Source organism: Geotrypetes seraphini, chromosome 9, assembly GCF_902459505.1.
Source record: "Geotrypetes seraphini chromosome 9, aGeoSer1.1, whole genome shotgun sequence".
Taxonomy (NCBI): domain Eukaryota; kingdom Metazoa; phylum Chordata; class Amphibia; order Gymnophiona; family Dermophiidae; genus Geotrypetes; species Geotrypetes seraphini.
In genome coordinates, this window is record NC_047092.1 from 35,227,482 (window position 1) to 35,254,201 (window position 26,720).

The 26,720-nt window shown below is 43.7% G+C and overlaps 1 protein-coding gene across 1 annotated transcript in view; it reads right to left on the bottom strand.

Moving 5' to 3' along the window:
* Window positions 1-26,720, bottom strand: part of LOC117366894 (mucin-19-like) — a 441,720-nt gene that overhangs the window by 123,483 nt on the left and 291,517 nt on the right. Inside the window, exons 58-61 of the mRNA XM_033958871.1 lie at window positions 11,748-11,886; window positions 9,537-9,620; window positions 9,343-9,427; window positions 1,410-1,547 (exon numbers count right to left, since the gene is read on the bottom strand). Of these exons, the coding sequence (XP_033814762.1) occupies window positions 1,410-1,547; window positions 9,343-9,427; window positions 9,537-9,620; window positions 11,748-11,886 (446 nt within the window). The remainder of the gene's footprint in view (window positions 1-1,409; window positions 1,548-9,342; window positions 9,428-9,536; window positions 9,621-11,747; window positions 11,887-26,720) is intronic.

Genomic DNA, 26,720 nt, shown 5'->3' on the forward strand with positions numbered 1-26,720 from the left:
TGAATTACTAGATCCTGGCAAATGAATTGCAGTCTTAAATTTAGAGTACCAACAACCCAAGCTGTGTTTGGGGAGCAGCAATGATGAGTTACAGAGCTTTGTGAGAAGACAGAGAGTTTGCACCTTCACATCCAGAAGCATTGTCAGTGTCCGGGGGATCTAACCCTGGATAAGTATTTCTCCTTCATTATAGTATTTTGCAGCGGCTTTACTCAAAACCGGAAGTTCTACATTGCGCAAGGCTTTTTTCTTATTTAAATGTCCACTCAAGGAGGTTTTTTGATGCCTATGAAGTGACTTTTGAAACTGTATGGGAAGGGGTAAAACACGGACCTCGTGGATCTAAAACCCATTGTCCTTAAAAATCCGAGGTCCGTGCATTGACAAGTCCGCCTTCGCTTTCCCTGCAGCTCAGCTCAGGCCCCCGGCTCCCTCGCGGACCTCACGGATCTGAACTGCACGTCACATCCTTAAAAATCCAAGGTCCGCGCCACTTTTGAGGTCCATGCCACTTTTAGTCTCTGGCTCTGACAGAGCTCTATGACAATTTAACTCTGACGGATCCTAGCATAGGGAGGGAAAAGCATTAGGATCCGTCAGAGTTAAATTGTCATAGAGCTCTGTCAGAGCCAGAGACTAAAAGTGGCACAGACCTCAAAAGTGGTGCGGACCTCGGATTTTTAAGGATGTGACGTGCAGTTCAGATCCGTGAGGTGCGCAAGGGAGCCGGGTGCCTGAGCTGAGCTGCAGGGAAAGCGAAGGCGGACTTGTCAATGCACGGACCTCGGATTTTTAAGGACGTGCGGTTTTAGATCCTCGAGATCCATAAGGTCCGTGAGGTCCGCGTTTTACCGCTTCCAAAACTTTATCAAGGGTTGGTGGAGGAGGAGATCTGAGACTTTTTCCTACCTCGTGGGAATTTTGACATAGAAAGTTGACCTAAGTGCCAGATCTCTGGGTTTTGATTAGTTGAACTGCTAGTGCACATTTCCACTGTGAAGCCCAGTATTGCTCATTATGAGTGTATGTATGCTGTGATAATTTTGAGAGTGTGGTTGTGTGGGGGAGTCTTAAATTTAGAAACATAACTGAAGGGGTAGATTCTTAAGTCTGACAGAAAATAGGGTACATGTTTAGGTATCTAAATTCCCCCCTCCCCCTTTATGAAGCTGAGTTAGTGTTTTTTATCGCTGGCTGTTGCGGTAAAAGCTCCGATGCTCATATGATTCCTATAAGCAATGGAACTTTTACAATCACGGCTGGCAATAAAAAACACTAATGCGGCTTCATAAAAGGGGGGGGGGTCTCTAAAATGTTGGAATTTAACATCTTTTAAACATCAGGCCCAATATAAATACTTTTGCTTAAGGTTAGAGCTTTGATTAAAATTTAAATGATAAAAACCTTACCTTGCGAATTGTTACCCATATTTTGTGGCAGACGGATATTGATTAGCATATGGGTGTTATCACATTTTAGATCAATAATAGCATTCTTTGATCGTATTTCCACAAATTCATTCATGACCGAACAAATCTGAACGTTGGCTGTGAAGAAGACAGTTATTACCAAATTAACAAATGTCAGAGCATTTTATCATTAAGATTTCCTTCTATTTTTAGCAAAGAATTTTGATTGCCATGTTAGTCCATTTCAATACATGGAAACTAGGGTCAAACCTGAAGGTGGCATGTGATACCCGTTTTATTGAACCAACTTAACGTACTTTGACAATTATCTTCTCTTCATTAGGTTAGTGTTTCTTGGCTGACCAGGTCAAAAAAGGATAACTCTTGAAAGCTTGTCAAAGATAAAGCCCCCCCCCACCCTTTAACAAATTTACAGAAGCGGTTTTTAGTGCAGGCTGGCGCACTGAATGCTCTGCCCTATTCCCAAAGCTCTTAGGAACCCTATGAGTGTTGGGAGCAGCGCAGAGCATTCAGCGCACCAGCCTGCGCTAAAAAACGCTTTTGCGGTTTTGTAAAAAAAGTGTGTGTGGGGGGGGGAGTTAGTTGAATAAATAGATATCACCTGAAACTTGTTTCTAATTTTAAAATATCAATTAGATAAATGTTCAGGTCAATATTTAGCTGTAGCAGCTAACAAGCTTTTTAAATGCCAACTCTGGCATTTAAATATAGCATGTATATTTAGCTCAGCTAGATAAACACTCCCTGATTCTATATAATGCACCCATGGTTATATGCACATATTTGGGTGCATGCCCAATTTGTGCATACACTTTAATTGATAATGAGTCAATTAGTGCCAATAATCGGGCATTAACAATTATTGCTGTTAACTGACAACAATTTGATGTGCATCTATCAAAGAAGGGAAGACGTGTCTTTGCCAGAAGAGGGCTTGGGGCAGGGTGATCAAAGCTCCCGGGTGAGTATAAGCCCTCAAGTACGTAAATCACTGAATATCTCTACATGGATGGGAAAAGGGGACAATGTCTGGAAAGCAGTATATACTAATGCTCGAAGTATGGGAAACAAGATTCTGGATCTAGAAGCTGTGACAGAAGAGGAGTTGGATATAGTGATGATCACAGAGACGTGGTTCACAGAGAACCATGACTAGGATGTAGTTATACCAGGCTATAATCTGTTCAGGAAAGACAGGGTAGGAAGGAAAGGAGGGGGAGTAGTACTATATGTTCAAGATCATATTAAAGCCACAGGATCTGCAGGACAAGGAAGAGGCACTGTGGATTAATTTGGAAAGAGGGAATGGTGAATATGTTTACATTGATATGATATACAGTCCTCCTTCACAGACAGATGAGGTAGATAGAGTTTTAATAGTAGACATTCAGAATATCTCTTAAAAAAGGGGAAATCTTGCTAATAGCTGATTTGAACATGTCATTTGTTGATTGGTGAATCCCTATTGTGGGGTCTTCTAGAAGAAGGGAGATCCTGGATTCTCTACAAGGAGAACTGTTCCAGCAGTTGGTAATGGAATCAATGCGGATGGGGTCATACTGGACTTAATGCTTACAAACAGGGAAAGTGTTTCTGATATTACAGTGGGTGATCAACTGGCATCCAGTGATCACTGCATGTTATGGAGATTTTAAAAAAACTAACTTTGGTCGGATGGGGGTTTACGGCAAGGAATTGTTGTCTGGGTGGAAATGACTGGAAGGAGTGGAAATGCGGTGGACAAAACTGAAAGGAGCGATTGTAAGGACGACAAACCTTTTTGTGAGGCAAGTAAGTAAAACTAAGAGGAAAAGAAGGCTGCTTTGGTTCTCAAAAGTAATAGCTGAGAAGGTAAGGAATAATAGATTAGCATTCATAAACTACAAAAGATTGCAGAAAGAGGAAGACAGGCAAAAATATCTGGAAAAGTTAAGAGAGGCTGGTTGTGTAGTCAGGAAAACAAAGATGCAAATGGAATAGCTGACATGATAAAATGGAGACACAAGACATTTTCTAGATATATTAACGATAGGAAGAAGTGCAAAAGTGGCATTGTGAGACTCAAAAGGTGAAGGGGAGAAATATGTAGAAGCTGATAAAGAAAAGGCCGAATTGCTTAGCATATATTTCTGTTCTGTGTTCACAGCTGAAGCGCCAGGAGCAGGACTGCAGAAGACAAATGTGAATAGGGATGGAGGAGTAATAGACCCTGATGGATTTTCAGAAGGTTGTGTTAATGAGGAGCTAGCTAAAATAAAGGTAGACAAAGCAAGGGGGCCGGATGATGTACATTCTAGGGTGCTGAAGGAACTCCACTGACTGGTAGCTCCACTGACTGGTAGCTCCACTGACTGACCTTTTCAATGAGTCTCTAGAGTCAGAAGTGGTATCAGAGGACTGGAGTAGGACAGATGTGGTCTCTCTACACAAAAGTGGAAGTAAGGAAGAAGTAGGGAATTATAGGCTGGTAAGTCTGACTTCTGTGGTAAGCAAATTAATGGAAATGCTTTTAAAACAGAGAATGGTCAAGTTTCTGGAATTCTGTGGATTGCAGGACTGGAGGCAACATGGATTCATTAGAGGTACGTCTTGTCAGACAAATCTGATCAATTTCTTTGACTGGGTGACCAGAGAATTGGATAGAGGATGTGTGCTAGATGTGGTGTATTTAGATTTTAGTAAAGCCTTTGACAGTGTTCCACACAGACATCTGATAAATAAACTGAGTGCCCTTAGGATGGGTCCCAAAGTGGTGGACTGGGTCGAACTGGTTGAGTGGAAGGCGACAGAGGGTAGTGATCAATGGAGATCGCTCTGAGGAAAGGGATGTTACCAGTGGTGTGCCTCAAGGTTTTTTTCGTGGGCCCGTTCTTTTTAACATTTTTAAAATGATATTGCTGAAGAGTTGTTGGGTATGATTTGCCTCTTTGCGGATGATACCAAAATCTGCAATAGAGTAGACATGCCAGATGGTGTTAATAACATAAAGAAAGACTTGGTGAAGCTTAAAGAATGGTCTGAAATTTGGCAGCTAGAATTTAATACTAAAAAATGCAAGGTCGTGCATTTGGGCTACAAAAAACAGAAGGAATGGTACAGTTTAGGGGTGGAGAACTTATGTGCACGATGGAAGAGCGGGATTTGGGTGTGATTATATGTGATGATCTTAAGATGGCCAAACAGGTTGAAAAGGTGACGGCGAAAGCTAGAAGGATGCTAGGGTTCAAAGGGAGAGGTATGGCCAGTAGGAAAAAGGAAATATCGATGCCTCTGTATAAGACTCTGGTGAGACCTCATTTAGAATATTGTGTACAATTCTGAAGGCCGCACCTTCAAAAAGAAATAAAAAGGATGTGCTACTAAAATGGTGCGTGGTCTTCGTTATAAGGCGTATGGGGACAGACTTAAAGATCTCAATCTGTATACTTTGGAGGAAAGGTGGGAGAGGGGAGATATGATAGAGACATTTAACTATCTATGTAATATAAATGTGCATGAGTCGAGTCTCTTTCATTTGAAAGGAAACTCTGCAATGAGAGGGCATAGGATGAAGTTAAGAGGTTAGGCTCCGGAGTAATCTGAGGAAATACTTTTTTACGGAAATGGTGGTAGATGTGTGGAACAGTCTCCCGGAAGAGGTGGTAGAAACAGAGATTGTGTCTGAATTCACGAGGGCCTGGGATAGGCACGTGGGATCTCTCAGAGAGAGAGAGAAAGAGATAATGGTTACTGCGGATGGGCAGTCTAGATGGGCCATTTGGCCTTTATCTGCTATCATGTTTCTATCTTATTACATATTAGTCAATAAAGATGTGTGTGAAAAGGGAGTGTGGCCATGGAAGGGGCTTGGGCAGGTCAGGAGCTGCACATTTAATTCATTATTAACATGATTAATGCTTTAATAGCGTGTATCAAATTTTCTCCATACAAGTTATCTGCTTCCCCGGTCCCCATTTCCTTCTGGCACCTCCTCTTATCTCTACTGCTCCTTCTAACTGCCTCTCGTGGCCATGAACACAATCACTGCAATGAAAGCAGTCTGCTTTTCACCTGGCCCGAAATTTCTTTCTGTAGCATCAGGAAACAGGAAGTTCTGCCTCCTCTGGCAGAACTTCCTATTTTCTGACACTACAGAGAAAGACTTTGGGATCACTGTAGCGACTGAGTTCGGGGCTGCAAGAGTCATGGAGAAGAAGCAGCAGAAAGGGGCTGCCAACATACCTGGAGAGGTAAGAGGAGATGCCGAGAAAAAAAGATGTGGACCGGGGAAGTGGCTGAAGACTGTGACTGAAAGAGGAAGAGACAGAGAGAGAGAGATGGAGGGAGGGGGTTGTTCTCTGAAGATAATAAACTATCTCAGATTTATCCTGAGGTGGCGAAGAAGAGAAGGAGCGGGAAGAGAGGCAGAGGATGGGTTCCCTTGGAGCAGAGGAGAAGAGAGGCAAGGCAAGGGATGTTCTCTGGAGACAGTAAACTGTATCAGATTTATCCTGAGATGGAGGAGAAGGAGAAGGAAGAGAAGCAGAGAGCAGATTCCCAGGGAGGGGAGGTAAGGCAAAGGGGAGAGAGAAGGGAAAAGATGGTAGGATGGGAAAGGAAGGGAAGAGTAGGGAGCCGGAAGGAGATGGTGCCCATGGAGAGAAGGGAAGGGGAGGGGAGGGGAGAGAAAGAAGGAGTGCCCATAGAGCAGAGGGGAAGGGAAGAGGATTCTAAAAATAAAATTACCAGATTTTATTTTTAGTAAGGCTGTACATGCTAAATTTCTTTCAACTCTTTTTTTTCATTTGGGTCATGTGATTAAACAATTTAATCAATATACAGCCCTACTTAAGATGCTCACAGTATTATAGAATTCAGGAAATCTGTGTCTAATTTACGCACAAAGATTTACTGTATACTAGGTTCCAGTTGGTGTAAATCCTCATGCCTAAAGTTAGCATAGATACCAGCACTTCACAGTATTCTACAATATAAACGGCGCACAACTTGGGAGTGCTGTTCATAGGACAGCACTCGGTGTGCAATTTTTTCAGCACTCAAATTTAGACACCATTTACTGAGAGCAATTATATATGACATATCTGCCCATATGCTATTCTTTAACCTTGCACATACAAGGGGTCGCTGAAAAGTTTTCAGCCCAACCAACAAAGTCGGGCGCAGTCTCCATTGAGGGCTATACACTTACCCCCTCTTTTACGAAACTGCACTAGCAGTTTCTAGCACTGGGAGCCTTCTTTTGGGTACACTAATAGGTTTTGTGCAAGAATTCTGTAACAGCACCAGGGCACCTTGATGCTATTATAGCATTTCTGCTCCTTGTGCTTCATTAGGGTGACAAAAAGGAGACGCTAATTTATAGAATCATCACCACAGTTGTGCTAAAAATATCTACAGATCACTGTGCCCTATGGAGGTAATTCTATATAGAGTGCCATAATTTAGGTACCAATTAAATGATTAAAGTTAGATACAAAAATGGAAGACAATGATGGTTGAGCACTAGAGCAGGAGTAATACAGCCGGTACGTTCATAAGTGTACTCGGGCACTATTCTATAAGGGCCTGATTCTAAAACTGGTGTCCCGATTGTAGTTGGTGGTAGGCATCCTACCATCGTCTAACGGAATAATCAGGATGCACATTTAAAAAAAAAAAAAAAAAAATCGAGGCGACGAACGACACCTACAATGTAGGCATTGTTTGCGCATGTACAGAGGCGTCTAGGCAAGCCTACGGATGTCTAAGGCCAGCATAGGCAAGTCTTACGCCTGAAGTGGCCTTAGGCTTCCATAGACATGCCTAGGCGCGTCCATAGGCGTGAGTCATATGCTTTAAATGTAGGCCTGTAAAACGCTGATCTACATTTAAGACATCTTTACTAAAAATAGGTGGGATTCTGAATGCAGCGCCCACCAGTGATTGGCATGCAGTAGGTACCTGTCTTGCAAGCACCTACTGCGGCAAGTGCTTTTTCCATATTTTCATATGTAACTGCAATGGGGGCATTCCCATGGGAAAAGCATAGACAGATCCTGAACATTTCCACTATTCTTGCGCGCTTTATAAAATACTCACATTTATATGTGCAACTGCTACATCTTGGTGTGACCATTTAAGTGGTCACATCTGAAGTTGGGTACATAACTTTGTTATATCTGCTATGGAGTACTAACATGCATAGGTGCTGTTATTGTAAACTAGCCGAGTACCCAAATTTTAAGTGCCTTTTAGCGTCCTCTATTGAATTAGTCCCTTTATGCATAGCTAAGCAGTGGAATTTAAGACATTCTTTTTATTGGCCTAAATGAAACCACATAACTGTGGCTAGTGCCTAGATATAGAATCATAGAGTATGACGGCAGAAAAGGGCCATTGGCCCAACAAGTCTGCCGACTCTAAGAGCCCTCCCCTTACAAGAACTTACCCCATAAAACAGGGGTGTCCAATGTCGGTCCTCGAGGGCCGCAGTCCAGTCGGGTTTTCAGGATTTCCCCAATGAATATGCATTGAAAGCAGTGCATGCAAATAGATCTCATGCATATTCATTGAGGAAATCCTGTAAACCTGACTGGACTGCGGCCCTCGAAGACCGACATTGGACACCCCTGCCATAAAAGAACCTTCCCCCTAAGCATTTCTCTGGAGTGAACCCATATGTTTATCCCATTGTCTCTTGTCAGTGTTGAAGCATTTAAAGAAATTTTTGGAAGCATTATCTACAGTCCCCAGGTTAAAAACAAGTTGCGTTTTTAAAGCTGTTCTTAAGTCGGATTTGTCTGTAACTCGGAACTTGTAGATTTTAAGATTCTTCCTACTCACCTCTGCTCCCAGCTGACAAAAGGGCCAACTGTCCCTACCAGTGTTCCCTCTAAGATACAGCATGCACAACCACACACTGTTCTTAATGTGGCCATGCATCATTCCTGAATCTGCTGAAGGAGAAGTGTAGTGAAATCAAATGAAGCTGTAACCGTGTTCTTAAGTACAAGTCGTGCTTAAGTCTGTAACACGGGGAGTGCCTGTACTTGACTCACATAAAAACATAAGAGTTGCTATACTGGGACAGACCAAAGGTCCCTCAAGCCCAGTATCCTATTTTCAACAGTGGGCAACCCAGGTCACAAGTGCCTGGCAAGATCCCAAGGAGTAGCAACATTCTAGAGCTGATATTGTGATGTCATAATGCCTCATTCCACCAATGATTAAGAGCCAACCTTATCAATGAGGTCACAATGGCTTGATTATTCCTATTCAGGCAGTCCCTGGGTTAAGAACGAGTTACATTTTTAAAGCTGTTCTTAAGTCGGATTTGTTTGTAGATTTTAAGATTCTTGCTACTCGCCTCTGTTCCCATCTGACAAAAAGGCCAACTGTCCCTACCAGTGTTCCTTCGAAGATACAGCATACACAACCACACGCTGTTCTTAATGTGGCCATGCATTGTTCCTGAATCTGTGTAGGAGTCTATACCACTGGAAAGACTGCTCAGTAAAATGAAATGAAACCGTAACTGCGTTCTTAAGTAGGAGTACTTGCATATGTAGCAGCCAACACTAAACATATAAGTACCTTAGAATATTTTTTTGTTCAAAATTTTTTTATTGCGTTTAGTATATAAAGTACAATAAATGTACCTTAGAATATTGACTTGATTGTATTTTACATTTTCAGTTGATGCAAATGAATTTGCCTGTAGTTTTTTTTTTTTTTTTTAATTTATTTAACAGACTTTATAGCCTGCTGAAACCTAATCAGATTCCAAAGTACATACAAAATTATAACAAAATATAAAAATTTCATAGCATATCACCCATTAAAGACATTAAAATGTACATCCTGCATCTTTTCATGGCTTGTTTTGCTTTAATTAAACATTATTACTTAAAATAGATGAAAATTGTTTAATTACCATCGGAATGGTAGGTTTCACGTATTGGCTGTGTGTTGCAGGAAGGCTGGCAATTTGCTGGGACGTGATATCTCGTTGAAAGATCCTGATATTCATATAACACCATTAGTATACAGGGGGTTTACATCAAATAGGCCACATAACACAAAATACTGGTAATAGTTAACTGTAATGACTTTACATTTGTAACTTACCGAATTTATAATGAGAGTCATGCCGCTCACTAATAAATGGTTACTATTAGTTTCAATATGATTAAGCACAGTAATATTTTCATTCTGTCAGAAAAAATATAACACAAATTCTGTTACTGAATGTGAAAGACTGCACGGCAGATTCTGGTTTTCCTGAGGGTAAATATCGCTGACTTTCCCATTTATTTAACACTTTCAATATGATACAATATGATACAGCATGTAGGAGTATTTTTCAATGAGGCTTACATGGCTAAAAAACTATTTTCTTATATTATTTTTCCTGTCTGAAAATTGACCATCAATATAGCTAACAATGTAAACACTTTCAGTTACATTGAGAGGATAAATTCTCGGGGGGGGGGGAATACCTCTGGGGGGGGAATTTGGGAGAGAGTAAGGAGATCAGAACCTGCCATGAGGGAGGAAGAGGGATGGAACTAAGGGGGAGGGGGTCTGTCAGCCTGATGAATTTCTTATGCAAGTTAAATCCAATATTCAGCCAAGATCCAGATAATTGCCAATGACCAACAAATGCATGGTCATTTTCAGATATTTAATGCTGGTGTTTAGACATGACTCAGCATTGCATATCTGAGTCTAATCTGGCTGTCAATGCTGACTGCTTAAAAATCCATTGACCTCCACCAGCTTTCACCCACTACTTATGAGGAATTCAGGAAGCGCCTAAAAACATACTTGTTCCTGAAATACCTAGACAACTGACCCGCTCTTCTCTCTCTCCACAATAAAGGTCCTCCCGATCTCTTATCCTTTCCCTCTCACCCCTCATAAGTCCGCATAGAACTTCACAGTTCAGCGATTTATATAAACTGTTATTATTATCATATTGTAATTTTTCGATGTATTTTTTGTAATGCGTGACCTTTTCCTAACAAGTCCTCTCAGAAATTTCTTAGCAAACTGTATAACCTATATTCTCGCTCAGCAAACTGTATATTTATATTTATATTTGCTTTCTTAAAATTTCTGCACTCTGTATTTCCTCTGATCATCTGCATATTGTAACTCGCTGAACATTCAGCTCCCTTGATTGTAAATCGCCTAGAAGTCGCAAGATTGTGGCGGTATAGAAGAATAAAGTTATTATTATTATTATTATTATTGTCAGTAAATAATCAGACCGCAGTCAGGTATCAGTTTTGAGTAAAGGTTGGAAAGTTTTCTCTTCAGTAAGCTTATATAGGGGTTACCAACTGGCTCCATGTTTCAGGATGGGTTGACCCAGCATTGCATGCATGGAAAAAAACTCCTGAAAATCTATGTATACAAAGTGGTGAGGAGAGTGTGGCATGGTGGTTAGAGTTACAGCCTCAGCACCCTGAGGTTGTGGGTTCAAACCTCTCTGCTGCTCCTTGTGACCCTGGGCAAGTCTTAATCCTCCACTGCCGAAGGTACATTAGATAGATTATGAGCCCACTGGGACAGATGGGGAAAATACTTGAAGTACCTGTATGTAAACCGCTACAAAAAAAGCAGTATACAAGTGCCAATCCCTTTCCCTTTTTAAACCAGAATAAGTTCACATGTCCTAAAAAACTGGAGTCAGCTGGGTACCCTGTGAAGTGTTGATAGCTGCATCTGTGCAACTGAAGCCTATGCTCTGTCCTGATATATCATGTAAATTATGAAATATGCACAAAATACTAGATAGCCACAAGGGTGCTATATCTAAAGAAATGACCTTAGAAATAGTAGTAAACTTATCTACTATTTGTATATTACCCTTGTATATTAAAACTTTTTCATAGGATCCTTAGCGGCACCACTTAAAACTCAATTAGATCTCATTGTTCTAAGCTTTATGTGTCAGTTCGTCATCGGGTCCTTTTGCTTATACAAATAGTAGATAAGTTTACTACTATTTCTAAGGTCATTGTCCTGATATACCGGCACCTGCCTCAACAACACCTAGCCTAAGTCCACCTAGGCGCCTCTACGTGTGATTCTATAAATGATGCCTAGCAATTGATTGACAAGTGCGCAGACCAGTGCCTACAAGTTAGGCACAGTTAGGTGCCATTTATAAAATCAGGCCCTTTGTTCGTAGAACCCCCAAATCTAAAATACAATTCATTTTTTCTACTGTATCAACTTATTAAATCTAATGGGTTACCTACATTTACAACAAGATGCTTCAAATAGCAGAGTTATTAAGCATTGAAACATTGAAAACATAAAATAACTTACCTTATATATTACGAATGAGCCACATTTTAATATGGGGTAGGTATTTCCATCAAATGTTGTGACAATCAAATTATAACCCACTCTACATATGCTTTCGGACATTTTTGGGGTACAAAACCACTTTCCTCCACTGCAAGTGCTGTGAAAATACATAAAAATATATCAGCAGTTTCAAGATATTTATCAGTTTAATAAAATTTGATAAAATCACTTATCTGGGATTACTAAGCAAATAACAATCCAATAGTAATACAATTAAAACATGAAGAAAACACTTACAAATAACAGGGGGGTCAGGTCAAAAAAGGGAGAAATGCAATCTTTTTAAGAAAATACACAAATAAGGTGAGTACAGCAGGAATAAGGGGAGGAAAAGAGAGGGAAGAGAGAAATGAAAGAATAGCACTATATGTGAAAAACTATAATGAAGTGGCTAAAAGGCAGTGGTGGTGAGTGGGGGGGAGGGGGTCTTGGGGAAAGAAGGCAGCTGAAGAAATTTAGCAGTTGTAACCATCCTTAAAAAGAAAACATTTAAGGTTACTTTTAAAATAATCTATATTCTTATCTTCTCTTAAATATAATAGGAGGGCATTCCAGGTCTGAGGGGCAATGACCAAAAAAATAGTTTGCTGATGTGTATCTATAGCAAAGGAGCCTTTCTTATTCATAGCCCAATTGTATAACTACTACAGTGGTACCTTGGTTTGCGAGCATAATTTGTTCCAGAAGCATGCTCATAATCCAAAGCGCTCGTAAATCAAAGCGAATTTCCCCTATAGGAAGTAATGGAAACACAGACGATTCGCTCCACATCCTAAAAACTGGCTGGTTGTGAGGGAGAAGTTGTGCGCGTAAGATGTAAACTGCTTGGACCAGTGAAATGAACGAGCGGTATAACAAGATTAATAAACCATAAAGCATAATAAACCATGTGCACAGAGGCTATGCACTGGTTATGCGACTGCATTAGCTTTCATAAGAACATGAGAACATAAGAATTGCCACTGCTGGGTTAGACCAATGGTCCATCGTGCCCAGCAGTCCACATACGCGCCAGCCCTCTGGTCAGAGACCAACACCTTAACTGAGACAAGCCCTACCTGCGTACATTCTGGTTCAGCAGGAGCTTATCTAACTTCGTCTTGAATTCCTGGAGGGTGTTTTCCCCTATGACAGACTCCGGAAGAGCGTTTCAGTTTTCTACCACTCTCTGGGTGAAGAAGAACTTCCTTATGTTTGTACGGAATCTATCCCCTTTCAATTTTAGAGAGTGCCTTCTCATTCTCCCTACCATGGAGAAGATGAACAACCTGTCCTTATCTACTAAGTCTATTCCCTTTAGTACCTTGAATGTTTCGATCATGTCCCCTCTCAATCTCCTCTGTTCAAAGGAGAAGAGGCCCAGTTTCTCTAATCTTTCACTGTACAGCAACTCCTCCAGCCCTTAACCATCTTAGTCGCTCTTCTCTGGACCCTTTCGAGTAGTACCATGTCCTTCTTCATGTACGGCGACCAGTGCTGGATGCAGTACTACAGGTGAGGGCGCAACATGGCTCAGTACAGCGCCATGATAACCTTCTCTGATCTGTTCGTGATCCCCTTCTTTATCATTCCTAGCATTCTGTTCTCCCTTTTTGCCGCCGCTGCACATTGCGTGGTACGGCTTCATCGACTTGTCGATCAGAACTCCCAAGTCTCCTTCCTGGGAGGTCTCTCCAAGTACCACCCCGGACATCCTGTGTTCGTGCATGAGATTTTTGTTACCGACATGCATCACTTTGCACTTATCTATGTTGAACCTCATTTGCCTTGTCGATGCCCATTTCTCGAGCTTAGTTACAGATCATCGCAATCCCTTCGCGCCCTCACTACTCTGAATAACTTCGTATCGTCCGCAAATTTAATCACCTCACTCATCGTACCAATGTCCAGGTCATTTATAAAGATGTTGAAAAGCATGGGTCCAAACACCGAGCCCTGCAGCACTCCATTGGTGATGCTCTTCCAGTCCGAATATTGTCCATTTACCCCCACTCTCTGTTTCCTATGCTCCAGCCAGTTTTTAATCCACGTGAGTATTTCACCCTTGATTTCATGGCTCACAATTTTCCAAAGTAGTCGTTCATGTGGAACCTTGTCAAATGCCTTCTGAAAATCCAGATATACAATGTCGACTGGGTCGCCCTTGTCTATCTGCCTGTTTACTCCCTCAAAGAAGTGCAGCAAATTTGTCAAACACGATCTATCTTTGCTGAAACCATGCTGACTGGTTATCATCAGCCCATGTCCGTCAAGGTGATCAATGATGCGGTCCTTTATCAGCGCCTCTACCATCTTTTCCGGTACCGAGGTCAGACTCACCAGTCTGTAGTTACCCGGACCCCCCCTCGAACCTTTCTTGAAGATCGGTGTAACATTCACCACCTTCCAGTCTTCCACAATCTTTCCTGATTTGATCGACAGATTGGCTATTTGTTGAAGCAGTTCAGCTATAGACCCTTTCAGTTCCTTGATGACCCTCGGATAGATGTCATCCAGTCCCGGGGATTTATCTCTCTTTAGCCCAGGAGTAGGGAACTCCAGTCCTCGAAAGCCGTATTCCAGTCAGGTTTTCAGGATTTCCCCAATGAATATGCATGAGATCTATTTGCATGCATTGCTTTCAATGCATATTCATTGGGGAAACCCTGAAAACACGACTGGAATTCGGCTCTCGAGGACCGGGGTTCCCTACCCCTGCTTTAGCCTATCAATCTGCCTGCATACCTCATCTAGACTGACCATCAACCCTGTTAGCTTCCCTTCTTCGTTTCCAGGATATAGCCTGATGGGTTCCGGTATGGAAGGACAAGAAGCTATATTGCACTGATGGGCTACATATTACTACAGCAGGAAAAAGAAACCTTGCAGAGAAATTTAGACAATATTTTTCTAGGCATTTAAACTAGAAGGTGGGGGTGGTGTATGTACGAAGGACAATTATAGAGACCACCCCCGGCAAAAGAAAAGATGTGATAGTAGTAAAGGCTGCAACATAAGCAATATCAGCAACTCATTTCTTAGTATTGCAACGTAAAGTGAAACGACACAAAAATCCATACGAAAAAGGAGATTATCGCTGAAAAATAGCTGGAAAGCGATGACCACAAATGCTCGCAGTCTAAGCAACAAAGTTCATGATCTGCAAGCCCTGATATTAGAGGCAGATCTAGATATTGTTGCTATCACAGAGACATGGTTCAGTGAATCACATGGATGGGATGCAAACATACCGGGATATAATCTTTTTAGGAAGGACAGAGATGGTCATAAAGGTGGAGGACTAGCTCTCTATGTAAAGATCAATATCCAAGCGACCGAAATGCAAGGGACCTGGGGAGAGGAAGAAGCGATATGGATTGCTCTGAAAAGAGAAGATGGAACGTCTATCTACGTGGGTGTAGTCTACAGACCTCCGACTCAATCGCAGCAAATTGATAAGGATCTAATTGTGGATATCCAAAAGTTTGGAAGGAAAGAGGAGGTTCTGCTGTTGGGAGATTTCAACCTGCCAGATGCAGACTGGAATGTTCCGTCTGAGGAATCGGAAAGAAGTAGGGAGATTGTGGATGCCTTTCAAGAGGCTCTGCTCAGACAAATGGTGACAGAACCCACAAGGGAAAAAGCGATATTGGATCTGGTCCTCACAAATGGAGAGAGTATCTCTAATGTTCGAGTGGGTGCTCACCTGGGTAGTAGCGATCATCAAACGGTTTGGTTTGATATAACGGCTAAAGTGGAGAGCGGCCGCACGATACTTAAAGTCCTAGATTTCAAATGTACAGACTTTAATGCAATGGGAAAGTACCTGAAGAAAGAGCTGTTAGGATGGGAGGGCATAAGAGAAGTGGAAAGACAGTGGTCTAAGCTGAAAGGAGCGATAAAAATGGCTACGGACCTTTATGTGAAGAAAATCAATAAAAACAAGAGAAAAAGGAAGCCGATATGGTTCTCCAACCTAGTGGCTGAGAAAATAAAGACGAAAGAGTTGGCGTTCATGAAATATAAAAAAACCCAAGAAGAGGAGAGCAGAAAGGACTACAGGGTGAAACTGAAAGAAGCCAAGAGAGAGATACGTTTGGCGAAGGCACAGGCGGAAGAACAAATGGCTAAAAATGTAAAAAAGGGAGATAAAAATTTTTTCAGATAAATTAGTGAAAGGAGGAAGATAAAAAATGGAATTTCTAGGCTAAAAGATGCTGGGAACAAATATGTGGAGAGTGATGAGGAGAAAGCAAATGTGCTAAACAAATACTTCTGTTCTGTGTTCACAGAAGAAAATCCTGGAGAAGGACCGAGATTGTCTGGCAAAGTTACATGAGAAAATGGAGTAGATTCTACGCCGTTCACGGAGGAGGGTGTTTATGAGCAACTTGAAAAACTGAAGGTGGACAAAGCGATGGGACCAGACGGGATCCATCCCAGGATACTAAGGGAGCTCAGAGAGGTTCTGGCGAGTCCTATTAAAGATTTGTTCAACAAATCTCTGGAGACGGGAGTAATTCCTGGGGATTGGAGGAGAGCGGATGTGGTCCCTATTCATAAAAGTGGTCACAGGGATGAAGCAGGAAACTACAGGCCGGTGAGCCTCACTTCAGTTGTTGGAAAAATAATGGAAGTGTTGCTGAAAGAAAGGATAGTGTACTTCCTTGAATCTAATGGGTTACAGGATCCAAGGCAACATGGCTTTACAAAAGGTAAATCGTGCCAAACAAACCTGATTGAATTTTTTGATTGGGTGACCAGAGAGCTGGATCGAAGACATATGCTAGATGTAATTTACTTGGATTTCAGCAAAGCCTTTGATACAGTTCCTCATAGGAGGCTGTTGAACAAACTTGAAGGGCTGAAATTAGGACCCAAAGTGGTGAACTGGGTCAGAAACTGGCTGTCGGACAGACGCCAGAGGGTGGTGGTTAATGGAAGTCGCTCGAAGGAAGGAAAGGTGACTAGTGGAGTCCCTCAGGGTTCGGTGCTGGGGCCAATCCTGTTCAATATGTATGTGAGTGACATTGCTGAAGGATTAGAAGGAAAAGTGTGCCTTTTTGCAGATGATACCAAGATTTGTAACAGAGTAGACACCAAAGAGGGAGTGGAAAATATGAAAAAGGATCTGCAAAAGTTAGAGGAATGGTCTAATGCCTGGCAACTAAAATTCAATGCAAAGAAATGCAGAGTAATGCATTTGGGGATTAATAATAGGAAGGAACCGTATATGCTGGGAGGAGAGAAGCTGATATGCACGGACGGGGAGAGGGACCTTGGGATGATAGTGTCCGAAGATCTAAAGGCGAAAAAACAGTGTGACAAGGCAGTGGCTGCTGCCAGAAGGATGCTGGGCTGTATAAAGAGAGGTGTAGTCAGTAGAAGGAAGAAGGTGTTGATGCCCCTGTACAGGTCATTGGTGAGGCCCCACTTGGAGTATTGTGTTCAGTTTTGGAGACCGTATCTGGCGAAAGATGTAAGAAGACTTGAGGCGGTCCAGAGGAGGGCGATGAAAATGATAGGAGACTTGCGCCAGAAGACGTATGAGGAGAGACTGGAAGCCCTGAATATGTATACCCTAGAGGAAAGGAGAGACAGGGGAGATATGATTCAGACTTTCAAATACTTGAAGGGTATTAACGTAGAACAAAATCTTTTCCAGAGAAAGGAAAATGGTAAAACCAGAGGACATAATTTGAAGTTGAGGGGTGGTAGATTCAGGGGCAATGTTAGGAAATTCTACTTTACGGAGAGGGTAGTGGATGCCTGGAATGCGCTCCCGAGAGAGGTGGTGGAGAGTAAAACTGTGACTGAGTTCAAAGAAGCGTGGGATGAACACAGAAGATTTAGAATCAGAAAATAATATTAAATATTGAGCTAGGCCAGTTACTGGGCAGACTTGCACGGTCTGTGTCGGTGTATGGCCGTTTGATGAAGGATGGGCAGGGGAGGGCTTCAATGGCTGGGAGGGTGTAGATGGGCTGGAGTAAGTCTTAACAGAGATCTTGGCAGTTGGAACCCAAGCACAGTACCGGGTAAAGCTTTGGATTCTTGCCCAGAAATAGCTAAGAAGAAAAATTAAAAAAAATTAAATTAAAAAAATTTTTTTAAATTGAATCAGGTTGGGCAGACTGGATGGACCATTCGGGTCTTTATCTGCCGTCATCTACTATGTTACTATGTTACTATGGTATGCTATGTATATCCTCTTCGGTAAATACAGATGCAATAAATGTGTTCAGTTTGTCGGCAATTTCTTTGTCTTTCTTTAGCACTCCCTTTATTCCACGGTCATCCAATGGTCCCTTCGCTTCCTTTGTGGGTCGTTTCCCCTTAATATATCAAAAGAACGACTTGAAGTTTTTCGCCTCCTTGGCAATTTTTTCTCATAGTCTCTTTTGGCACCTTTCACTGCCTTATGGCACCTGTATTGATGTTGTTTGTGCTTATTCCAGTTTTCGTCTATTTTTGACCTTTTCCATTCCTTAAACGAAGCTTTTTTGTCTCTGATCACTTCCTTTACCTCTATATTGAGCCACGCCAGTTCTGTGTTCTTTTTCCTCTTTGATCCCTTGTTGATACGCAGTATATACAGATGTTGCGCCTCGGTGACCGTATCCTTAAAAAATGACCAAGCTTGCTCTAGTGTTTTTACAGTGTTCGTCCTCTTTTTAATCTTCTTCCCCACTATGCGTCTCATCCCTTCATATTTCCCTTTTTGGAAGTTCAGTGCCGTGGCCATCGTTCTGGACCAATGTTTCGCCCCTGCGTCCAGGTCAAAGTGGATCATATTGTGATCGCTGTTTCCCAGCGTCCCTTCTACTTCTACATCTTGTGCCGATCCTCGCAGTCCATTCAGAATTAAGTCCAGAATTGCATTACCTCTTTATTTTCCTTGACAAGTTGTTCCAGGAAGCAATCGCCTACAGCATCCAGGAACTTGGTCTCCCTAGCTAAGGAGTGAATGCACTTGTAAGTCAGTAAGAGGAGTTTGAAATGTATTCAGACATGGATGGGAAGACAATGAAGTGACTTGAGGAGAGGGGTAATGTGAGAATAATGGCTCTCACGGAATATGAGTCAGGCAGCAGCATTTTGAACAGATTGAAGAGGTGAGAGAAAGATGCACTAGAGGCCTGAGAGAAGTACATTGCAGTAGTCTAAGCGTGAGGTGATGAGTGTTTCTTTATTTTTCTTTCCTTTAGCTAGCTGGTGCGGGTGGTTGTAGGCACTGGGAAGCGAGCGGAGAGGAGAGAGGAGCAGCGTGGGCGAGGCCAGGCAAGTCGGAAGGCAGGCGGACAGCATGGGGTAGCGGCGAGAGGAAGCTCCGCCCACCCCCCAGCGTCACAGCAGCGTCGGCAAGCCCAGACTCCCCCTTAAAAGGGGGCGAGCCAACGGCGCGCGGCCGTTCGGCGCGCAGCGAAGGCGAGCTTGCGAAGGAGCCGAGAGAAGGAGCCAGGAGTCCAGGCTGCTCAGCAGCAAATTCAATTCAATCTTCAATCTTCTTCAATTAAAAAAAAAATAAAAAATAAAAAATTTTATATATATATATATATATATATATATATATATATATATATATATATACCCTTTCTTCTATACTCATTATTTTTTCTTTCTTTACTTCTCCACCTAGAGACACATCGGGCACACTCCTGCGCACCAACTTTAAATCATAGGGAAGGAAAAATGGAGGCAGCAGAAGGCCAGCGAAGCTTTCCAGTATACTGTATTGATTGTCACATGTATGACTACCTCCCTTCCGGGAGGCAGGCCTACATATGCAGTCAATGTCAGGAACTGGCTAGCCTAAAAAAGGAGGTCGGGAGACTGCAGATCAAAGTACAGGAGCTAGAGGGACTCCGCTCCATAGAGGAACCAAGGGAATTTGAACCAGCTGAGGACACCACCAGAGAAAACCACATCCACGAACAGGTCAGAGAGCTCGAAAGATTCATCGAGAAGGCCTGCAAGATGGTAGAAACACAGGATCACCCGCTCTTCAGAAGGGAACAAACGGATGGAGGACAGGACCCACCAGGAGCCACCAGGACCCACCAGGAGCCGAGGGAGAGGAACCTTGCGGAGGAACCAACCAGGAGAAGGAAGGATTGGAGGACCCAATCATCGACACAGACCTGAGACCCAGGAGGAAGCTGAGGAGAGGAAAATCAGCTATCGTGGTGGGAGATTCAATCCTGAGAGAGGTGGACAGTCACATAGCAGGAGGCAGAGCGGATCGCCTAGTGACATGTCTCCCAGGGGCGAGGACAAAGGACATCTCCGACAGAATCGAGAGTATCATGGAGGGAGCTGAGACAGAGGACACAGCAGTGATAATCCACGTCGGAACAAATGACGTCAGCAGAAGGAATTTCAACATGACTACACTGACCGAGCAGTTTAAGATCCTGGGGAGGAAGCTGAAGCTGAGGACAGGGAAGATAGCCTTTTCAGAGATCCTGCCAGTACCAAGAGCAGATGCGAAGAAGCAGACCGAGCTGCAAGCAACAAATGGATGGCTGAGGCGATGGTGTGACGAGGAGGGTTTCCTCTTTGTATGGAACTGGTCAACCTTCCTGGGGAAAAACAAGCTCTACAGAAGAGACGGACTGCATTTGAGCACGGCTGGGACGAGGATGCTGGCACGTAACATCCAGACCTGCATAGACATGACTTTAAACTGATAACAAGGGGAAAGCCGATAGTCGATCTGACCTCGACACATCGGACCACAGTATCAAGCAAGGATACTGAAACAGGAAATGGCGATAGTGGACTAGAGACAAAATGGACACTTTATGGACATAAACCCAAAGATGCAGCACAGGGACCCGAGAGGCAACTAGAACTAAAGAGCAAGACAAGGAGGAAACAGCAGGATCCAGAGGGCTATCAAAGAACAAAAAAGCGGGCAGAGGACAGGATAGACACACCACAGGAGGCAACACATGAGGAGACCAGCAGGAGCAACAAATCAAGAGTAGATCCAAAAGAAAAGGTAACAAACTGGGACTTAAATTGCCTATATACAAATGCTAGGAGCCTAAGGACTAAAATGGGGGAGCTAGAAGTTATAGCCGGAAATAAGGACATAGACATAATAGGAATCACAGAGACATGGTGGACAGAGGACAACAAATGGGATGTGGCCCTTCCAGGGTACAAACTCTACAGGAAGGACAGGGCACACAAGAAGGGAGGAGGAATAGTACTGTATATAAAGGACTCCATTCCTTCATCCAGAACAGAAACAACAATAAGGGCAGACAATCTGGAGTCACTATGGGTTAAGCTGACAGGAGGGGAAGGAGCTGACATCAAATTGGGATTGTACTATCGCCCACCAGGACAGTCAGAAGCAAACGACCTGGAACTGGAGGCTGAACTGAGGCAGGTTTGCAAAAGTGGAAGGGTGGTGGTTATGGGGGATTTCAACTATCCGGGAACAGACTGGGACATTGGGCACTCAAATTGCACGAGAGAAACTAAATTCCTAGAGGCGATAAGGGACTGTTTCATGAAGCAGCTGGTCACAGAACCAACGCGAAGGGATGCCACTCTAGACCTAATCCTCAACGGGCTAGAGGGACCCGCAAAGGAAGTGGTGGTACTAGCACCATTAGGGAACAGTGATCACAACATGATCCAGTACAAATTAAACATGGGAACATCAAAGGTGAAAAGAACCACAACGACAGCACTCAACTTCAGAAAGGGAAACTACAAGGACATGAGGAAAATGGTAGGAGAAAAGCTCAGCAGCAACTCAGGGAAGGTGAAGACCGTAAAGGAAGCCTGGACACTGCTTAAAGGCACAGTGCTCGAGGCACAAGACCTGTGCGTCCCAAGGTTTAGGAAAGGGTGCAAAAAAAATCGAACTAGAAACCCAGCATGGATAACATCTGCAGTTAAAAAGGCGATAAGCGACAAGAAATCATCCTTCAAGAAATGGAAAAAGGAACCAACAAAGGAAAACCAGGAAGAGCACAAAAGACACCAGAAAGAATGTCATCGAGAGGTCAGGAAGGCAAAGAGAGAATATGAGGAAAGACTGGCAGGAGAAGCAAGAAACTTCAAACCCTTCTTCAGGTATGTGAAAGGGAAACAACCAGCCAGAGAGGAAGTGGGACCACTGGACGACGGAGACAGGAAAGGAGCGATAAAGGAGGAAAAAGAGATAGCTGAAAGGTTAAACAAATTCTTCTCGTCGGTCTTCACCAGAAAGGACACATCCAATATCCCAGAACCCGAGGTGATTATAAACGGAGAACACGACGAAAGGCTGGTACAACTAGAGGTAAGCAAAGAGGATGTCCTCAGACAGATAGACAAACTAAAGAGCGACAAATCACCAGGCCCGGACGGCATCCACCCAAGGGTACTAAAAGAACTGAGAAACGAAATAGCAGAGACACTTCGCCAAATATGTAACCTCTCCCTAAAAACTGGGGAGATCCCAGAGGACTGGAAAATAGCAAATGTCACGCCCATCTTTAAGAAGGGATCAAGGGGTGACCCGGGAAACTACAGGCCTGTGAGCTTGACCTCGGTTCCTGGAAAGATGATGGAAGCAATGGTAAAGGACACAATCTGCGAACACATAGAAAACAATGGACAACTGAAGGCGAGCCAGCATGGCTTCTGCAAGGGAAGGTCATGCCTCACGAACTTGCTGTACTTCTTTGAGGGAATAAACAGTCAGGTGGATAAGGGAGAATCCATAGACATCATTTACCTTGACTTCCAAAAAGCCTTCGACAAGGTACCCACGAACGGCTACTTAAAAAACTGTGGAACCACGGGGTGCAAGGGGATATCTACCAATGGATCAAACACTGGCTAGCGGGCAGGAAACAGAGGGTTGGAGTCAAGGGCCAATACTCAGATTGGCAATGGGTCACGAGCGGAGTTCCGCAGGGGTCGGTGCTGGAACCTCTACTGTTCAATATATTTATTAACGATCTGGAGACGGGGACAAAATGTGAGGTTATCAAATTTGCTGATGACACCAAACTCTGCAGCAGGGTTAGAAACACGGAAGACTGTGAAGACCTGCAAAGGGACCTAACGAGACTGGAAGACTGGGCAAAAAAGTGGCAAATGAGTTTTAACGTAGAGAAATGCAAGGTCATGCATGTAGGGAAAAAGAACCCGATGTTCAACTACAAAATGGGGGGAACACTGCTAGGGGTGAGTAACCTGGAAAGGGACCTGGGGGTGATGGTCGACACATCACTGAAACCATCGGCGCAATGTGCGACAGCCTCAAAGAAAGCAAACAGAATGCTGGGCATCATCAAAAAGGGTATCACAACCCGGACGAAGGAAGTCATCATGCCGCTGTATCGCGCAATGGTGCGCCCGTACCTGGAGTACTGTGTTCAATACTGGTCGCCGTACCTCAAGAAGGACATGGCGGTACTCGGGGGAGTGCAGAGGAGGGCGACTAAGCTGATAAAAGGTATGGAAAATTTTCCATACGCTGACAGGTTAAAAATGCTGGGGCTGTTCTCCCTGGAGAAGAGGAGACTTAGAGGGGACATGATAGAAACCTTCAAAATTCTTAAGGGCATAGAGAGAGTGAATAAGGACAGATTCTTCAAACTGTGGGGAGCCACAAGCATTAGGGGTCACTCGGAGAAATTGAAAGGGGACAGGTTTAGAACAAATGCTAGAAAATTCTTTTTTACACAGAGGGTGGTGGACACATGGAACGCGCTTCAGGAGGAAGTGATAGGCCAGAACTCTGTACAGGGTTCCTGAAGGATAAAGGGATAGAGGGGTACAGATAGAACTTGAGGTAGGTTATAGAAGTGGTCAGAAACCACTTCACAGGTCGCAGACCTGATGGGCCGCCGCGGGAGCGGACCGCTGGGCGAGATGGACCTCGGTCTGACCCGGTGGAGGCAACTTCTTATGTTCTTATGTTCTTAAGGGTTTTGGTAGTGTGTTCAGAGAGGAGAGGTCTGATTTTGGTAATATTATAGAGGAGGAACAACAGATTTTAGCGGTTTGTTGGATCTGAGCAGAGAAGGAGAGAGAAGAGTCAAAGATCACCCCGAATTTGTGAACTGATGAGACAGAGAGGAGGCGAGTGTTATCCACAGAAACAGAATGGTGAGAGGGAGAAGGTGAGTTTAGATGGAAAGATAATGAGTTCAGTTTTAGCCATATTCAATTTGACATGGTGGTGAAACGTCCAAGTGGCAATGTCAGACAGGCAGGCTGTGGATCTGAAAACCAGTTTTCCCTCTAAGATTTGCAGGCATGGTCTTGTATCTTTGAAATTTTTGAACAAGAATTGAAGTAAGGACAAGCGCCCCACCCTATAAGGGGGGCAGCGGCAACAAAAGGCCGTTGCTTGGGGAGGGAAAGGAAAAGGGGGTGGGGAGTGGAGGGGGAGGGGAAATCAAGGGCAGAGAGAAACAGGGTCGGGGCAATTAGGGATAGGGGTGTAGGCACATGGGGCAGGGCGAGTGAGGGTGAGGCGACCTGAACTGAAGCGGAAGCTGCAGTTCGGCCTTCGCCATGGGAGCGTTGCGGCATTTCCCTCCCTCCCGCCCCAAGGGAAACCAGTTGTAGCCATAGATGCAACAGCGGTGGAAAAAATCATAGTGGGGTCATAGGCACAGCATACAAATAAGAAAAACACTACATTACAGTTGTTGATAACAAAAGATGTGGCAACATATAGCCTAGCAGAAGCAAGTGAGGTAAGCACTCAGAGGCTTGCTTGTCTCCCTGCTTGGACGGCGGGAAAGCCATGTGGCAGGACTTCAAGAATCAACGGTGGATGCCCCTTCCTTGAACGGGATGGGGAGAAGGCGGGGCAGCTTGAACGGCTCTCCCACAAGAATAATGGTGGCCAAGCCAGAGATGCTGGGCAATACACAGATCAGTTGATAGTTATAAGAACTGAGATGCAGCAATATGATGTGCCTATGGTATATAGAATGTGCAGGCAAATGAATATGATGATATGTATTGGTATCTAAATTGTTCAGGGGTAAAGTTTTGGTATGTTGGTATTTACAGTTTGTAGATGATGTTTCTAGTAGGGCTGCAGCCATTAATAATTCCATATATTGTTGAAGAACAGCGTGTCTGGGTAGTACTTGCAGGGTATTAAGAGTTGGGTGGGGAGGCAACAAGTGTTGAGGGCCAATTTTGTATGTTTTAGAAATATGGCAGAGGGTTCTGCTAAATAGTGGTTGATATGGAGGGATATTTTCAAAGCATACACAAAGTTTCATAGTTTACAATGGTACTTTGAATACGCCCATTATTGTATTATATTTTATTTGCTGGGTAAGCAGGTACACACACACACCAAGGGCACATACTCTGCCCTCCAAACATATGTACCTGGACCTACAAACCCCTCACACATGCAAAGACACTCACCACCCAACCTGTACACCTGATCACTCCCCAGCACGCAAACACACTGCAATCCTGTATTCAAGGATCATTCATCCAATCTGGATAGAAACATGACATCAGATAAAGGCCAAATGGCCCATCCAGTCTGCCCCTCCAAAGCATCCATTATCTCCTCTTCTTCCTAAGAGATCCTACATGCACCGAGGAAATAGCAGAAGGGACTCATGAGGATACCCAGCTCACAACATCAAATCCAGAGCACGCAGACCGGCCCCCTCAGAAGGAACGAAGAGTGGTAGTCATTGGTGACTCCATGCTAAGGGGCACCGAGGGACCAATTTGCAGGCCTAATTTGCAGTCAAGAGAGGTCTGCTGTCTCCCTGGAGCCAGGATCCAGGATATTACCACTAGCCTAGACAAAATTCTAAAACCTAAAGATCATTTTCCCATGTTTCTCATCCATGTAGGCACAAACGACACTGCTAGGAATGCCACAGAGAACATCCCCAGAGATTTTGGAACGCTGGGAAAGAAGTTGAAGCAGATAGGAGCACAGGTGGTCTTTTCATCAATTATTCCAGTAAGAAACAAAGGCAGAGCTAGAGAAGAGCGTATTCAACGGACTAACGAATGGCTCCGAGAATGGTGCATAGAAATGAACTTTGGATTCCTAAACCACGGCGAGACACTCCAGGGACTACAAGGACCAGACGGACTCCACCTAACCAGAAGAGGTAGAAACGTATTTGGACATCGATTGGCCCGCCTACTCCATAGGGCTTTAAACTAGGTAAGTTGGGGGAGGGTACATACTTATATTCTAGAGCAGTAAGAAACCACCCTGAGGAGGCAAGTCGCACTCACACTACCAAGTCTAAGGTAAGTACCAATGATATCCACAATAATTCAGGGAGAAATATCACTGATAATTTAGGAGCCACACTAGCTCGTAAAGGAATCTCTTCACAGATATGGAGGGCTATGTATGTTAATGCACACAGCTTGGGCAATAAAATTCTAGCATTAGAGACTGAGATAACAAACGCCGATCTTGACGTGATAGCGATATCCGAAACCTGGTTCACGGAATCGCATGGGTGGGATATGGTTATACCAGGGTACAACCTACTTCGTTGCGACCGAGAGGGTAAATTGGGAGGAGGAGTAGCGCTATACACTAAGGAAAGCATCAAAACCACCAGAATCACAGATGTTAGATACACCGGGGAATCCCTCTGGGTGAACCTGGCCAGAGGGAATGAAAAATGCCTATACCTTGGGGTGATATATAGACCTCCCAGGCAACAGGAGGACAAAGACATGGAATTAATCGAGGACATAGAGAACATCACACTGCGCGGGGACACAGTAATGCTAGGAGACTTCAACATGCCAGATGCAGATTGGAACACACTCTCCGCGACTACGGGTAGCAGCAAAAGAATATTAACCTCCATAAAGGGTGCACGTCTCAAGCAATTGGTATTGGAGCCCACCAGGGACCAGGCGTTACTAGACCTAGTTCTCACCAACGGAGATAGCATCACGGAAGTCTCAGTAGGA